Below are 18,737 nucleotides of genomic sequence, written 5' to 3'. Positions count from 1 at the left end.
TGTATGGTTCCCCCATTCGGCAGCACACAGTGTTGTCATGGTTGTGTATTGTAGATCTGTAGACCATGTTGTTCTTTTGTACAGCGCCCCCATGAGTCTCTGGATTCTCCTTATACACAGATTATCTCTGCATATGATATGTGTTAATATACAGATACACATGGAAGGCAATGGGCATTATGTTCTAGTTTGTATAAAATCTGCCATGCATGAGGTCTAAACCTTCTACTCTAGATGTACCATACAGAGGAATTGTGCCCTCTGCTGGCCACTACATTTCCTTACCCATCAACTTTCCCTATGGGGCTCAATTTCTATCCTGTCCTTGGAGTCTAGCCATCAATGACATATTGGACCCCAATGTTCTGCAACATGTGGAGCGGTGACAGGCTGCAGACCACTGTAGTATCTCCTGACATGGCCAGGTTTGGACCGACCATCTGCTCTATTGGGCGTTTCCTAATGGACCCCTCGGCATGGTTCCTGCCGTTCTCACTATTTACTAAAACAAGTCAGGATTGCTGACAGATCCTCTTTAATGGTAATGTATTCTGTGACCGTGTTTGATCATTATTCTATTGTATGGTTGGTGCCATGCAATGCTAAATGTGGTGCAACTTTGCATTATTTTTCTATAATTTAGGGACAGGAGGTGATCTTGTATACGGGCTGGTGCGGCTTGTGTGCCAGGACTGCTATATAGTCCCAGCCCAGTCCTGGACATGGTCCTCACATTGCACATTCCCCATCTTCAATTCAATCTACAATTCCCCAGGATGAATTTGTTAAATGATGCTAGAAATGTAATTAGTTACGGGTAATTAACTTACCCTAAGTAATTAGAGAAAGTAACCACAAAGAGCAGAAGCCGCATAGCATCAGATGGAAAAAGCGCTATTGTTTGTATAAACCACATGCATGTTAGTAAGCGGAGGAAAAAACCTGCCGCGACCTATTGTACCGAAAGGTAAAGTACTGAAGGCAGGTTTAAAGAGAACCTGTCACTAGATCTGAAAACCCCAATGACACAGATCGTCTGATCGGCGCTGTCACCCTGAGAACTTTGGTGTTTTGTTTATCCAAATCCGTTCAGCCATTCCAAAGATATAAGCCCTTGTAGTCTTGATGCAAATTAGGGTCTACTAGTCAAGTGGGCGGTAACACAGTGGTTTCTCTGGGGGTGGGGTCCCTGTGTTGTATGTCATTTTGTGGTACCGCCCACCTGTCTGGCAGAGTCAAATTTGTATCCACACTAAAGGGACTTGTATCTTTGGAATGGCTGAATGGATTGGATAAACAGAACACCACAAAGCTCAGGGTGACGTCACCGATCAGATGATCTACGTCATTGGGTTTTCAGACCCCTTTAAGGTCATCTTTAGGGCTTAGTTTACACCTTGGCGTCTTCTCCAGTCTACCTATAGTGTAGACTTCCTTTATTTCTGGTCTCCTTGGAATTCTCTTAAAAGAGATTTTGATGACCTTTCCTTAAAGTGCCCATAAATATAGGCAACATCCACCAATCTGGAGACTGGCCATCCATCTAATGTGTATGGAGGTGTCCTGAATCTACAGTTAGGAAGATAAAGATTGGGCTGTTGGATAGCAACATGCCCAATCCTCTTGTTTTCACTAAAACAGCTACATATAATTACAAAGTAACAAAGTATGGTGAATGTGTCAGACCATGAAGATACTGACTATCTCCGCCACTTTCTGCAAAAGCAACATGAGAGGTGGAAAAAGAGTAAAAATTGCATTTTTTTTTTACCCAAATGTTGCATGTATTAAAAAGTGTGCTATCCCTCCTCCATCGTGATGGCAGCGAACAGACTATTACTAGTTAGAAGGTCGTTTTTGCTCAATTTCATCTGAAAATGAAGCAACTTTTTTATCATAGTATTAGATTTCTAAATAAATTGTCAAGGTGCACACAGCCGTAACTCAGCGTCTTATCTAAGCGTATAACGGACGGGGTGATTATTTTCTGGGTCTAAAAATAGCTTTATTGATCACTCAGTGTAAATGTCTCTGTATTATCTCGTGCGGTTGCAGCAGGCGGACGATTCTCCAGAATTCCACTTTTTTTTTTAATGCTGAAATCAGATTTGAACACCTGTCTAGCGGCTTCCAGCCAAATGCATCAGCCAGGAGAAAAAACAAAAAGTAATAAAAAAAACACAGCATCAAAGAGAAAAAGCTGGAAAATCTATACCTGTCCATCATACAGAGATTGAGATAGGTGGATAAGTAATAATGTTCTATTGTTTTATACCCTTGCCTGCGTTATATCCAATTTTGTCAATTTTTATGATCTAAGGGGATAAGATCTTTTGTCTCAAAAAATCCCCAGGTCAGTACCCCAAGGGAAGTGACCATTGGCAATATAGGAGGACTAAAAACACCTGGTTACAATATGAAAACAACAGGCAGGAGTCATGGCTGGGAATAGAGAACAGGTTAGGGCAGGCAGAGTTCGTTCATAAGTGGTAGACAGGCAGAGGTCAGGACAGGACGGGCAGCAGATAGAAAACCTGATCAACTTTATGGTCCAGGTCGATGCCAAAGGGAATGGGAACCAGGGAACAACGAGAGAAAGCGGAGGGGGCGTGGCGGAGTGAAGGAGGTGGGGCGAAGCAAAGGGGGCGAGGCTTAGTGGCGTTCGCAGGCAGAGAGCAGGCACGGAGAGGACCTGCTCTCTGCCTGAGTGTGAGGGGAGGCTGCTGGAGCAGCGCTGCTTCAGTGACCTCCCCAAACCACCGCTCGGTGCTAAGCCAGTCCAGGACAGCTTGTCCTGGACTGGCTTAGGTAAGCAAAAATGCCGCCCTCCCTGGGGCCCTGACGTAGCACCGCCTGAAGCGGTTGCTTCAGGTCGCCTCATGGGAGGTGCGGCGCTGATGGGAACAACACATTTTTTGCAGACAGAAGGACCTTATTGCTCAAGTAACGAGAGTTAGGAAAAGGAAGAAGCCTGGGGCACTTGGGCATTGGCTGAAGGTCAAAGTGGTACGGGTGCATGAGGCATCCAAGTGCAGGGGAGCTGGTATATATAGTTCCACAACAGCTCAAGGTTCCTTCAAAGCCTTTGCTTAAAATATTTAATTCTTAAAAGAGCAGCAGGTTCGACTACATAACTTAGTATAGTCTTGTTAAATATTATATATTTACAATATTCTCTAGCAGACATGGGGTTAACACTCTACTGACATCATAGTCTTATATTCTGGGGACATGGGTGCGGTTAGAGTACACCATTTTAGAAATCTCCTTACATAGCTACAAGATGGAAGGTAACACCCACTCTCATGAACATAAATGAGTGACAGACACACACGTCGTCGTCATCGTCATCCATGAGGGGGATCCATGGGGAATCTATGGCAGGTCTGTCTGCTATCCCTCTCTGTCATCCTGGACAAGATGTCGTGAATATCCCAGATGACCAGACCAGATGATCAAGCATGAACCAAGCTGTAACTACAAGATATCCAGATGATTTAACTTCTCTGAAGATGTAAGCTATTGACATTGACTGATATTTGTGTTATTTGGACATTTTCCCTGTTCCTGTGTTTTCCTTCAAGATATTAATAAACCTCTACACTGTTTTATAACAAGCTGACTTCTTCCTATCGTGGATAAGGCCTACAACACGTGACACAAGTCTATCCCACAATTTCAAGGATATTTAACAGTGGACACAAGTCTCACTGGCGAAATACAAGATATTTAGCAGTATCGAGCCAGGTACTGATATTTAACAAGTCTATGTATTGTTGTCCAATTTTGTGTGGTCTTTAAATTCCACAAGGGGGTGAGGACTTTCTCACAAAGAATCCTCAGGGTAGTTGGGGGGAGTTTACACTACTATTGTAAATGTCCATTGCTGTCTTCCATCATAGGATGACGACAACGGACATTAAACTGTCACAGACTGATTCTGTGTCCGTTCCCATTGACACTAATGCAAACAACATGACGGAAGCTATCAATCTGTGACAGTTTAATGTCCATTGCTGTAATCCTATGACAGAAGACAGCAGCGGACATTTACAATGGTAGTGTGAACTCCGTACTGTTAGCAAAGACTGGCACATAGGTAGGAAGACTAAAAACACCTACTTAATGTACCAAAGCAATGGGCAGGAGTCAAAGTTGGAAAGGGAACAGGTCAAGGCAGGCAGAGTTTGTTCATAAGTAGTAGACAGGCAAAGGGTAGGACAGAAAAACATGGTCAAGTCTATAGTTCAGGTTGATGCCAAATGAAATAGGAACAGTATATTTTTGCAGAGATAAGGACCTTGTTGCTGGGGTAAGGAGAGTTTGGGGCACTTGGCTGAAGTCAGGTGTGATAAGCGTGTACTGGACGTGACCCATGGCCGCGGTGGAATGAATCGAGAGTAGAGATGACTAAGCCCAGGCACCACAGGTGAGCCGGTGAATATAGCTACCCCTGAGCTGAAGGTCTCTTCAAAAACATTCTGGCTGAAAATTTTTAACTCTTTAAGGAGCTGCCGGCTGGATTACATAACTCAGTATTATTTTTTTTTGTGGATATTGTCCATATTTTAAGAACTGGTAGAAAAACATATCATTACTGTGCTTTTCAGCCAGAACAACTTGGCAGGTGCGCCCCCTGATTCAGTTTATGAATTCCATCCTGAAGATATTTTTACCGTCTCTGATGTCTCTTCGGGATTTTTTTTTTCCCATTTTCTGTTGAACTCGGCTCTGATCAAACACACCCACACAGTGAGATCTATCACAGCAATAACAGCCCCATTTATACTTATCACAAGTGACTGAAGAAATAACATGTAATAAATGTGCCAGGGATACGAGGCGGGGGGCGCCCACAATCTATAGGAGCCGTATACAATACTCTACGGGATTGATCCACCAGATCCAGAGTCGGTTGTTGTTATTTCAGTGGGGGAAGAGGAGAGGACTCAGGAACGTATGGGATGTATATTACAGTAGCGGCGGCCATAGATTACACTATAATGTAAGGGGTTCTATAGGAAGCCAAGATTGAAAGGCATTGCTTTTAGCTCCAGATCTGTAGGAGTCGCAACAACGTCATCTGTTAAGGACGACTGGCCAAGATCCAACTTTGCTTCAGAGAACAGCTAAGGATAAAAACATCAATATGGGCCGGGTGGTGTTTGCATATGGAATAATAATGTGTTATTATTGTTATTTTTTTTTCTGGTTTTGTAATGATTTTCACAGTTTTTTTTTACAGTAAAATGTAACATTAGAGGTCCATTGTCCAGGATGTCCCCCAAAATTACCAAAACTATCCCTTTTAGCATATTCTTTTCAGGTGCATTGGATGGACCTGGAAAAAGTGGGACTGTTGGCGAGTTTGGGTATGTCTTCAATAGGGTTGAGCAATTGGGATCGAAAAAGATCGGATCCCGATGGGCAATCAAGCAAATTTCACGATCGGGATCGTCTGGAAAATGATCGGAAATCGGATTTTGAAATCACAAGATCGGCTCAATCCCAATAGTGATTTTCCCATAGAGAAGCATTGACTAGGGTTGAGCGATCGGGACCGGGAAAGATCGGATCCCAATTGGCGATCAAGCAAACTTCACAATCGGGATCAGCTGGAAAATGATTGGAAATCGGACTTTAAAATCGATCCTGAAATCTCAAGATCGGCTCAACCCTAGTTTTCAATGCAGTCACTGTATACAGCAGTATACGACTTTTTCAGACTTGGGGTACACATCAAATCTTTACTTGGGGACCTCTACCAATTTTTCCTTTATAAAGACAGTATTGCAGTTTTGATGTGATTTTTAGCTCAGTTTTTGGAATTTTTAGCTGAAACACATTAACATATTTTTTTTCCTTAAAAATTTGAAAAACTCCACAAAATGACATGTATTTTCTACCGATAAAACAGCGACAACTGCGAAGAGTGCATGTACGCTCAGAGCTACACCATCCTATACTACCTACCTAACCACCCCCAACTTTCATCTGATACCATCACCTACAACTCACGGTAGATTCTCCATCACTCCCCTAGTGCCCTGAACACAGTGTAATGCTATCTAGTAGCGACATATACTGCATAATGCTCCCCATTGGCCTCCACATACAGTATAATGTTCCCCAGTGTCAACACGTGAGATATAATGTGCCCAAGTGGCCCCTAAACATAGTATAATGCTCTTCAGTGACCCATACACAAAATATAATAATCCACAGTGTTCCCTACACACTGTATAATCCTCCCCAGTGGCTCACACACCGTATAATGCTATCCATTGGCCCCACACACTTTATAATACTACCCAATGGCTGCACGCAATATATAGTGCTCCCCAGTGACCCCGCACAATAGTTATACTATTATACTTACCAAGCTCTTTTCCCTCGGAGCTCTCTGCACTTCTCCTCCAGTTCCCTTCAGCTTGATGGAGCAGACATCACTAGTAGCTCGCTGAATGGTTGAGCAGTAAGCTAAAGGCTTCCTGCTTCACCATTGCATTCAATTCTATCTGCATCCTGAGGAAGTAAATAGAGTTGAATCAAGATATGTGGGCATCTTCTCACATGAGTGCAGCAGGTTGTGTGTGCTTTGTGGTAACTGCAGTGAATATGGACTCATGAGATCCAGGAAGAGGAGAAGTCCTGATCCTTCCCCCAATCTGGAATCTAGATAGTTAATGCATAGTATCTATATACAATCTACTCTTCTGCTACCATCCGGTCTATCTGGTCTCCAGCCGGCCAATTGGCATTCAGCCTTTTTATATAGATTGACACAAGGGGAAAAAACTGAGCAAAAAAAGTCACATTATGATGATGGATTCCTCCAAGGTTAATTCCATAAGTGCTAACGTACTGACACAGACTTACCTCAATGGTGCCCAAGTGCAGAGAAGGTCCATTCCAGTCCTGGAGAAAGGAGCAGAAACAATTAGAGGAGAAAGACACAAGTGACAAGATAATGGCCCACTGGATTCAGCCCAAGGCTCCATTACATAAGCGGCGCCTTGGGTGTCTGGCAGCCACTTACTTTCCTTCTTTCATAGTGTTACGCTTATTTGTCAGGGCTGAATGAGAATCTTCATTGCTCAGGAGAGAGAACTAAGTACTTTGACAACCATCTTCATATCTATGGTCATCTCAAAGTGTTTTTCTGGGTCTTAACATAGGTCATCGACTGAAAATCAGGGACCCCTGAGGATCAGCTGGTTGAAAGGACAGTGGCACTCCACTGAGCACCGCCTCCTCTTTACAGGCCATGTGATGTCATGCTCAAGATTCACAAGGCCATTCAAGTGAATGGGTTGAGCTGCAATACTAAACACTGCCATTATACAATGTATGGCGCTGTGCTAGATTTGCTGTGAAGAGGCTGCAGCACTCACCTGAACCATGTGGTCTCTTCAAACATGATCGGAGAGGGTTCATGGTGTCGCACCCCTACCAATCATTAAATGATATAACCTATCCTAAGCCGCCAGGCTTCAGTGATGTCACACGTTCCCATAGACATGTCCACCTGTATGGGCCCCACCAACAAAATGGCCACCGACTCCTTCCATTTCAGCCACCAGGGCACTTTAATATTAGAATCAGTCAGTGCGCCGGCAGCGGGTGACAGGCTGTACTTTTTATAGTCATTGTTCTGTCACTCTCAGGATCTGTGAAAACATGCATGCAATTAATATGACTGTTCTGTAAATTCTCGGAGGACGGATCTCGCTATGGCTGTTCAGGCGGGATAATTATTCATCTTCTCTCTAAAGTTTTTTGCCAACTGCTGAGATAGTGTTAACAGCAATTAACTTGTCAGCAGTCGGGGATCTTATGAGGAGGGGGAGACATCTCTCGTTTGTTGGGTGCAGTTTTGCACGCTGATCGATGCAGCACACGGGCCGCGCTCCGCACGGTTACGTATCATACATGGAGATCTTTACCCCTTAATCGCCGTCTTCGGGCACATTGTTAAATTTTACATTTTGTATCTAGTTGCAGTTCCCGGTTGAGTTACCGTTCTGGAGTCTGGGAGAACTGCTTAGCAATATCTTGAGATATGACTATATTGGCTATAGATAAGAAGTGAGCGAAGACCCAAGTTGTTAAATATATGTCCCCCCTATATATATAGGATATAGCCAACCCCATCGTCACATGTCCAGTCTATGTGTCACATAGCGCCAGATGTATCGTGATAATATCATCACACCAGTCATGGATGCTATGTGATGACGTTGTCATGTTAGTCGTGACGTTCATGTGTCAGACACTCACTTTATCACATTGAGTCCCGTGCCATGTCATACGTACACTGGACAGGGAAGATGGGTGGGCTTGACCTGGAACCCATATCACCGCAGGTACACACCGGTGGGCTCAATAAACTTTCTTCAAGGCGGTCCTCATTGGCAAGAAATGACATCATTAGACCCTTAGGGATGATGTCCTTCTTCACAAGATGACATTTACTTATCATATTCTGTTCTACATATGATCTATAATGTTCAGTTTCCACCCAGCGATCACCTGTGATCTATGAGGAATTCTACTAGGAAGTATTCATTTTCCCAACAGTGCCACCCCAGGAGAAATAAGGTATTACACAAGTATCATTGAAATCAACGAACTGTCCTGGTAAACCACAGATATAATGGGTCTTCCGGAGTAAAGGGTCCTGCTCACGGGACACTTCCTATTTACTGAGAATTCCCAATAGGGTATTAGATGGTTATTCTTAGCCGGACCACCAGTAAGGGTCACACAGGGCATACTAATAGACTCGGTGGCGGATAATCCATTTCGCCAGATCTCATCCACAAGCTGCAAAAAAGCCTGACAGGGCATAAATTGATATGACGGGGATTTACATGGCAGCTTCCAACGGTTGAATGCAATAGGAGACCCCGAGGTATTCCCATGATACGCAGCTACACATCTGACCCCAGCCTAAATAGTGCAAAGTGGTAATAGCTTAGTGACTACATACCGTACATTTGATATTGATTTGTTTTTATTGGCTGGCTGCACTTCGGTGCTTTACATCACGCTGGGACTTCCTGCTGCGGTAGAGGCCTAGAAAGCTTCATTGTCCGGCCATAGGTGTCAGATCCGATCATTTACACATCCAATGACTTTATTATAATAAGACTTTGTATTACCTTACTTGTTAAAATTCTCCATAGAGATCAACGGAACAAGAAAAAAAATGGATGTTTTCTGTTTATTTCAGTTCTTTATAGCTCTGAGATTGCTGAGACACAAAAATATAACATATATCTGAACATCTTTGCGGAGGGCACATATACAAAAATAGTTGTACGATTTATACATCATAATCTATTCAGCTCAGTTTAGGGGTTGATAGACCACAGGATCCAAAAAGGAGAAGAGGTTACAAAGTATTCCCAAAAATGCTATCTCTATGGCGGCAGCCATTTTACGGGGTTCTTTGATTTACAAAAACAACCTCGTATATTGCAGTTGGTCCCGTGAGGATGTCCATTATTCGATTAGGAAGGGGGTCTCCTACATGGACCTCCCCCCGTATGGGCTAGAGCCCCTTCCAAACTGGCGAATTGGCCAGGACCATTCACCTAGACATGAAGTAACTAGGCAGAAAATAGCAATCGGTTATGTAAGTGCACGCTATACGATATTTTTTAAGCGTATACATATTTATCCATATCAAGCAGTTTTTTTCACAGTTGCGCCAATTTCCTGGCATATGAACCCCATTGCACATTTTTGTGATACAAGTTCCTACGACATTAATAGGTCCCAGTGCAAAGGAGTTGCGTTATACAACATGAAACAATTGTCTTAGGCTATGTTCACATTGAAGGCTTAATTTGGAGCCTACGTCACAGATTACATCACAGTGGATGGAAAAAAATAGTGCCGCAACGCTAATTTCTGCATTAAAATGATGGACACCAAGACAGAGCCCGATGGAGCCATCATAAGTTAGTAGAGTCGGTCGGACATTATTGGTGTCTCCATCATTGAATGGACTAGGAAACGGGTTTGGACCAAACCAGATTCAACCCAAATTTTTGGGGGGGTTTGTCACCCATGAATCACTATTATATTCTGGGGTTTCATCAGACCTAAGGGTTTAATAAGCAGAGACCCAGGGAAGGTGCGGAAACATAATAAACACTGGTACTCTCCTTCCTTCTCCTCTCTGGGGATCCATCATGGCGTCCAGTGCTCCCTCAGGGTCCTCTTTGGTCATCTTCTGGCCTCGTCCGGCCTCCTGGCGGGTACCGATGAGGCCTGTGATTGGGTTATAGGTGGAATGCTGATGTCATGGTGCTATAACACAGGCCCCACATGACCCTAAAGGCCCAATCAGAGACCTCAGTGATTCTCCAAGGCGCATGACATCACCCACGAGGCAGGAGACCCTGAGGGAGCCCAGCAGAGATGAGTGCAAGGGCTTATTATGTTTCTTCACCTCTCCTGGATATACTCGATGTCTGAAGTGACTCCAGATAGCGTTAGCACTTCCAGTTCAGCCCATCAAAAAAAGCAAACGATCCACGCCAATATTTGTGAATGGAATCTCGCAAGGTTCACCCATCTCTAGATGTAATAGAGCTGAAGGAACGGAAATATTGTTTAACACTGTATTGCTTGCTCTGAGGGTACCATGGTAACATCAAAAGACATGCTATGCATTGACACCATCACATGACCTCTGCGTCTATGGAGGTCACCTGACAGGAAGTCTGACTTGCTCATTAATGTTACCAAGACAATCTCACCGCAAGCAGTAGTGTGAATATCCATAGCGTATCATTAGAATAGGCCATTAATAATAATATATCAACAACATCAAGCCTGTGATTTCCCACATTACCAGATGGTAACAGGATGTCAGCAGAACTTTGAATGCAGCTCTGGATGTGAATACAATACAAGATATTGTATGATCTATACATGAGATATAAAGGTGTACTTCACAGCTGTAGGTCACATTGGAAAGAAGTTATGTTCATTAAAAGAAAAATTATATATAATATATATATATATATATATATATATATATATATATATAATTTTGACTAGTCACATTTTGTGATGTAATGTACACCTTGTGTTCCTCTCCATCTACCACTGCAGCATTGTACACAGTAAGAACCTAGCCTTGGTGTGTATGGACTTCCTGTCACATGACTTCGGCTCTTATAAATGTGCTGTATGGAGGTCACATGACAGGAAATCAATGGGTTGCAGGAAGCTCACTCTACCTTGGCAACCCCAGAGCAAGCACAACATTTACATCATTGCAGTGAGAATAAGGAGAGGAGGAAAACCAAATTTGAGTAACCAAACTCAAAATATACGCAATTGTTAAACCGGGACTTGTGCTTTAACGTGTTAAAAATAGTGCACATGGGCACTTGTCATATGTTCTAGAAAATCTATTTGTTCCAGTTAGCAGCCATTTCAGGTGACTACAGGTTCTCCAATGGGACTAAAAAATACCTACCCCATGATCACCATTTTAATTTCAGATTGTTACCCCAGGCAGAACAGACCACGCCATTTGTTCCACGTGGTTGATTTTATGATAATGACTTGGATACCAACAAATGCAACTAATGTCCCGTAGTAGGTGCAACTGGACCCCAAACATGACTTGGTGATGTCACGACGAAATGCAATGACCTCACATAAAAGAACGTCAAGAGCTGTGGGTGGAGCACACAGTATCCCGCTCTCCTGAGAGGCATCCACCACCCAAGTGGAGTACAGGGGAGGGCTCGGGAACCTTCTGGCACAACCTAAACACTTAATCCACCACTAATAAAATGGTCATGTGTTCACATTCTTGTATGACTATGTACAATGTATCATAGACAATGTATCACGTACACATATCAAACACCTCTGTGTCATCTTGAGACTCGGACTGAAACTGTGGCACGTACGGACGCAACGTTCTCTTCAGAAAACCTGCGTGTCCATAGTCATTTTCTATCAGCTTGGAAGACTTTTCTCTCCTAAAGTCCAAATCTTGATAGGATATATTTTCCTGGATGTGGTAGGTCACCAAGGGAGTTTTTGAGAAATAATTGTCCTTTGAATTATTTTGGTTGGAATCCAGACCCAAGTAGAAGAGATTTCTCTCAGGGCTGTCTCCTTCAAAACTTTCCTCCTGGTCTGTAGGTTCGGAAAATCCTTCAGATGATACGGTGGAGTTAGAAGAGGTGATGTTGGGTTCCTTGGTGTGGAGTCCGGCCATGATGAGAAACACTTGTTTCTTTTCTTCGAGGTTCCCGATAACGATAGAATTATTTCTCAGAAAGCATCCATCTCCGGAGCCAACACTGACCTTCCTCTCGTTGAGGCTTTGCTTTCTTTCTTGAGGCTTCCCGATGATGGTTGCATATTTTACACTGGATTGGCACGAGCTATCTCCGTACATGGAAACCTTAGGTTCATCCACGTACGTGCAGCTGCTGCTAAAATGGCTCGTGGCGCACGCAGAATCGTGGTCGTCGGTAAAGCGGCCAGCTATGGAGACATGGTCTACGTCTTCTTTCTCCCATCCTTTATCGATATGCAGGTTTTCAAAAATAGCTTCGGGTTCCAAGATGAATGGGAAATTGTGCGCCAGGTGGTGACGATGCTTCATGAAAAGGTTTTCTAATGTATCTGGCTGGACAAAAACGCAATTACTTATTCTTAGTGAGGCTTGCTCAGGCTGCGAAACACATCAACGCTCTACGGTAACTAGATTAGAGGGAGGCACATGGATTGGCAATGATGGATGACTTATGTTTATAGGTTTAACATCCTAATAAGATTTTTCGGAAGACTTTCTACTGAACACAATGGGACTCCCGTAAATCCTCAGATAAAAACAAGTCCATTGATGTGGACACACTAACCTTTTGAAAATTGACTCCTTGAGCCCAGGAGCAGTACTTGGGGTTGGGCACTTCCTTCCAGAACAGCCGCTTCATCCTGAAACACAGTCCGTAGGGATGTTATGTTCTATGTCCTTATCAACACAACATCTAATAATTCATCATTTTATATACAATGGGGGTCATCTCATAGAGGGAAAGCACAGACAATACAGCTTTCTAAATAATAAGAAATTACCTTTGATGTGATATAGCAAGAGTTATCACCAGGAGAAAAGACGTAGCGGTAATCACAGGTAAAATAATGTATAAGCCGGTATTATTCTGCATCTCATCCATGTCCACTGGAACGGAAAGAAAGGCGGTAAAATATGGAACAATCTACAGAGTAACTGCAACACAGTGTAATATATAATATCAGGGGAAGATAGGGGCAATGATACTGTAACAATGAGTTCAGGGGACAGAAGAAGGCAGTATTATAGCAGTTATATTCTTGTACATAGGGGCAGTATTATAGTAGCTATATTCTTGTACATAGGAGCAGTATTATAGTAGTTATATTCTTGTACATAGGAGCAGTATTATAGTAGTTATATTCTTGTACATAGGAGTAGTATTATAGTAGTTATATTCTTGTACATAGGAGTAGTATTATAGTAGTTATATTCTTGTACATAGGAGGTAGTATTATAGTAGTTATATTCTTGTACATAGGAGGTAGTATTATAGTAGTTATATTCTTGTACATAGGAGGTAGTATTATAGTAGTTATATTCTTGTACATAGGAGTAGTATTATAGTAGTTATATCCTTGTACATAGGAGTAGTATTATAGTAGTTATATTCTTGTACATAGGAGTAGTATTATAGTAGCTATATTCTTGTACATAGGAGTAGTATTATAGTAGTTATATTCTTGTACATAGGAGGTAGTATTATAGTAGTTATATTCTTGTACATAGGAGGTAGTATTATAGTAGTTATATCCTTGTACATAGGAGTAGTATTATAGTAGTTATATTCTTGTACATAGGAGTAGTATTATAGTAGTTATATTCTTGTACATAGGAGGTAGTATTATAGTAGTTATATCCTTGTACATAGGAGGTAGTATTATAGTAGTTATATCCTTGTACATAGGAGTAGTATTATAGTAGTTATATTCTTGTACATAGGAGTCGTATTATAGTAGTTATATTCTTGTACATAGGAGGTAGTATTATAGTAGTTATATTCCTGTACATAGGGCAGTATTATAGTAGTTATATTCTTGTACATAGGAGTAGTATTATAGTAGTTATATTCTTGTACATAGGAGTAGTATTATAGTAGTTATATTCTTGTACATAGGAGGTAGTATTATAGTAGTTATATTCTTGTACATAGGAGGTAGTATTATAGTAGTTATATCCTTGTACATAGGAGTAGTATTATAGTAGTTATATTCTTGTACATAGGAGTAGTATTATAGTAGTTATATTCTTGTACATAGGAGCAGTATTATAGTAGTTATATTCTTGTACATAGGAGGTAGTATTATAGTAGTTATATTCTTGTACATAGGAGCAGTATTATAGTAGTTATATTCTTGTACATAGAGGGCAGTATTATAGTAGTTATATTTTTGTAGATAGTGACTAGTATTATATTGAAACATCAGATGTAAACCATGATATCCTAACATAAAATCTGTTACTAGTTCTTTTTTCGCTTTGCTCAGATTTGCATCTTGTGTTATTCCAAATACTTTGCAAATGTCAAATAATAAAGTAACTGACTATCTGAATTTCCGGATCAGATGTGTTACTGACTCTTACCTTTAGAGAATTCAGTGATATGGGAGCTGCCGACACCTTCCAAAAACACTGGCGTCAGGCGAAACTGATATTTCTCAATAGCAAAAAATTGGTCTGTAAAACACAGATAACAGTGTGAATGGATTTCACTAACCTACTGTATATATGGCGGTGGAGTTGTATACAAAGCATTTCAATTATTTCCTAGTGTAGCCTATGAGAGTCTCTTCTGGCTGACCTTCTTTTGTTACACAGCTAATGAGTTTGCTACAATGTGTCAGTCTACACTAATATAGTCTATAAATATGGTTTTCAGGCTCAGAAAGCAAATGGAAAATTTTCTATTCACTCGGATGTACCAGACATATTGAAAATGAATATTAGAAAGCAGATTGACACCTATACAGGCATTTGACCTGACAAAGACATGCTGGCTAGCTTTATAATCTGCATTACATGGACCCATATGGTGATGCTTCGCACCACACAGAGACTATACATATGAATTAGGTCCAAGCCGTTCTTATTTCACGCACCTTTTATGTAGTATCTGTAGACATTGGGAGGAATAGAAGTCCAGCGTATCTGTGAACTTCCCCTGAGGTTCCTCCACTCCAAAACGAAGCCCAGAAGATGATACGGTATATACAGAGACATTTGCCACGCCGCAAGTACGGTGCTGTTTTGTGCATATATGTTCAATGCCTGAATAGCCTTCACTTAAAGGGGAAAAAAATATGTGATAAAAATCTGGAAATACCGACATAATACACATAAAACAGCTAGATATTGTCTATAATAATATACCTATAGTAACGACTTATAACGTACATATCCACCATTACTGATCGTTACCTGAGCTCATCTCCTCTGACAGCGTTATATTGTGGTTCATCTTCGACTGCCCAAGAGAGTTGACGGCTCGCAGGGTGAGGGTGACAGCGCTGTGCTGCAGGGTCAGGGTGTAGCTGGTCACATTGCCCACATAGGTGGACCCTATGATGATATTGGACACTTGTTGTACCAGTTCGTATCCTTGGACGCTGCACAGAGACTCCTCCTTCTGTAATGGCTGCACAGAATGAAGAAAAGCACTTACTTATAGTGGATGAAGGAATGCAAACTGGAGTCTTCTACGCAGTGTCTGCAGATGGCGCTATAAACAGATATCATTACACCAGTGTATTTTATGTGGCAGAGGGAGCTTTGGGGGCCCCTCAGGGTCCTGTAGTGACTGCTACCACTGCACCCCCTGGCTGCCTATATAACACTTTACAAAACCCCTATGTGATATCTCAACAAGTTGACCAAAAAGAGCAAGTTAGCTCTGCTACATCTGGAGTAAAATGCATTTTATACACTTGTGTCATTCGGATTTATTTACCTTCCAAACCAATGTAACGTTGTCTCCTTTTCGGATGGTATTGTCTGTCAGAACTATCCAGAATTCTGGTCCTCTCAAGGGCCCTGGAAAATATATAAGAAGCAGACATGACATCAGGGCTCATTCACATGGCTGGACATTCGCTGCGGAGTAGAGAGTCTCCTGACCTTCGATGTCTTTGATGACTGTATCTATGGCATCGGTCCAGTCGCTCCAGATGGCAGACAGGTTCTTCAATTGGCTTTGGACCTGGACGGTGTAAGCCTGACAGGCGCGGACATGGAGTATGTCGGCAGATTCGTTTCTGTGCATGTCTACAACCTGGGGTCAAGACATAGCTTTCTTATTATCTAGCTCCTCTCAATAGTTTTTGCTTTACATATCATATAAATAGTTACACAATTATGTCAATGTCCGTCCTTGGCCACCAGCTTGTTTCTCATCATGGGAGCTTGTGGGCGCCGTATGCTACTGTACATCTACAGAGGGACATACTATATATCAGAGCCCTCCATCCTGATCTATACCTGTGACAGAAGGCTCAGTATGATCACAGCCTTAGGACCTTGCTACATATAGATCCTATTCAATCCAATAATAGATTTGTATACGTTAAGCTCTGAAGCTCCCTCTAGTGGTGGCAGCAGGTAAATAGAATTCTAACTATAGGAGCTTTGGAGCTAATGCCCCTGTATAATATATCATCATTATATAATCAGACAATGGACATATTTCTCCTTTCAGCTCTAGTGACCTCTGTGTGTGTCTATCATACAGCTATAAGAATCGTTTCTTTTTCCGGTACCTGCCAATCCGCCTCCTGTCCTTTCACCCGATAGCGGAGCTGGTAATAAACATGATCCACAACAAATTTTGGCTTGTTCCAGGTCACATGTAAGTGCCTTATATCCTGTTTAGTGTCCACCATCATGTTAGCTTTCACCATCAATGGAGGGAACGGCTTCACTATATACAGGAGAGATACATAAATGTATACAGAACTACAGTATAACACAACATTCATAGTAACAGGGAGGAGAAGGATAAAGAGTAGAGATGAGCGAACAGTGTTCTATCGAACACATGTTCGATCGGATATCAGGGTGTTCGCCATGTTCGAATCGAATCGAACACCACGTGGTAAAGTGCGCCAAAATTCGATTCCCCTCCCACCTTCCCTGGCGCCTTTTTTGCACCAATAACAGCGCAGGGGAGGTGGGACAGGAACTACGACACCGGGGGCATTGAAAAAAATTGGAAAAAGTCATTGGCTGCCGAAATCAGGTGACCTCCATTTTAGACGAATAGTGGATTTCAAATCCGGGTCATATGAGAATGTGAACTTTGTGACTATGAGACAGGGATAGCTGTACAGGCAGGGATAGCTAGGGATAACCTTTATTTAGGGGGGAATGTTATTAAAAATAACTTTTTGGGGCTCTATCGGGTGTGTAATTGTGATTTTTGTGAGATAAACTTTTTCCCATAGGGATGCATTGGCCAGCGCTGATTGGCCGAATTCCGTACTCTGGCCAATCAGTGCTGGCCAATGCATTCTATTAGCTTGATGAAGCAGAGTGTGCACAAGGGTTCAAGCGCACCCTCGGCTCTGATGTAGCAGAGCCGAGGCTGCACAAGGGTTCAAGCGCACCCTCGGCTCTGATGTAGGAGAGCCGAGGGTGCACTTGAACCCTTGTGCACCCTCAGCTCTGCTACATCAGAGCCGAGGGTGCGCTTGAACCCTTGTGCACACTCTGCTTCATCAAGCTAATAGAATGCATTGGCCAATGTATTCTATTAGCCTGATGAAGTAGAGCTGAATGTGTGTGCTAAGCACACACATTCAGCTCTACTTCATCGGGCTAATAGAATGCATTGGCCAGCGCTGATTGGCCAGAGTACGGAACTCGACCAATCAGCGCTGGCTCTGCTGGAGGAGGCGGAGTCTAAGATCGCTCCACACCAGTCTCCATTCAGGTCCGACCTTAGACTCCGCCTCCTCCGGCAGAGCCAGCGCTGATTGGCCGAAGGCTGGCCAATGCATTCCTATGCGAATGCAGACTTAGCAGTGCTGAGTCAGTTTTGCTCAACTACACATCTGATGCACACTCGGCACTGCTACATCAGATGTAGCAATCTGATGTAGCAGAGCCGAGGGTGCACTAGAACCCCTGTGCAAACTCAGTTCACGCTAATAGAATGCATTGGCCAGCGCTGATTGGCCAATGCATTCTATTAGCTCGATGAAGTAGAGCTGAATGTGTGTGCTAAGCACACTCATTCAGCACTGCTTCATCACGCCAATACAATGCATTAGCCAGCGCTGATTGGCCGAATTCCGTACTCTGGCCAATCAGCGCTGGCTCTGCTGGAGGAGGCGGAGTCTAAGGTCGGACCTGAATGGAGACTGGTGTGGAGCGATCTTAGACTCCGCCTCCTCCAGCAGAGCCAGCGCTGATTGGTCGAGTTCCGTACTCTGGCCAATGCATTCTATTAGCCCGATGAAGTAGAGCTGAATGTGTGTGCTTAGCACACACATTCAGCTCTACTTCATCAGGCTAATAGAATACATTGGCCAATCAGCGCTGGCCAATGCATTCTATTAGCTTGATGAAGCAGAGTGTGCACAAGGGTTCAAGCGCACCCTCGGCTCTGATGTAGCAGAGCTGA

General features: G+C 42.7%; 1 protein-coding gene across 1 annotated transcript in view; it reads right to left on the bottom strand.

Moving 5' to 3' along the window:
* Positions 1–9,241: 9,241 nt before the first annotated feature.
* The window catches only part of LEPR (leptin receptor), a 34,913-nt gene continuing 25,417 nt past the window's right edge, over positions 9,242–18,737 (bottom strand). Inside the window, exons 11-19 of the mRNA XM_075287245.1 lie at positions 16,873–17,033; positions 16,235–16,388; positions 16,068–16,150; positions 15,539–15,755; positions 15,220–15,402; positions 14,705–14,797; positions 13,123–13,228; positions 12,906–12,981; positions 9,242–12,673 (exon numbers count right to left, since the gene is read on the bottom strand). Coding sequence (XP_075143346.1) covers positions 11,879–12,673; positions 12,906–12,981; positions 13,123–13,228; positions 14,705–14,797; positions 15,220–15,402; positions 15,539–15,755; positions 16,068–16,150; positions 16,235–16,388; positions 16,873–17,033 — 1,868 coding nt within the window. The 3' untranslated portion in view covers positions 9,242–11,878. The remainder of the gene's footprint in view (positions 12,674–12,905; positions 12,982–13,122; positions 13,229–14,704; positions 14,798–15,219; positions 15,403–15,538; positions 15,756–16,067; positions 16,151–16,234; positions 16,389–16,872; positions 17,034–18,737) is intronic.

This window comes from Leptodactylus fuscus, chromosome 9, assembly GCF_031893055.1.
Source record: "Leptodactylus fuscus isolate aLepFus1 chromosome 9, aLepFus1.hap2, whole genome shotgun sequence".
NCBI lineage: Eukaryota > Metazoa > Chordata > Amphibia > Anura > Leptodactylidae > Leptodactylus > Leptodactylus fuscus.
This window is presented reverse-complemented; position numbering and strand designations above follow the sequence as displayed.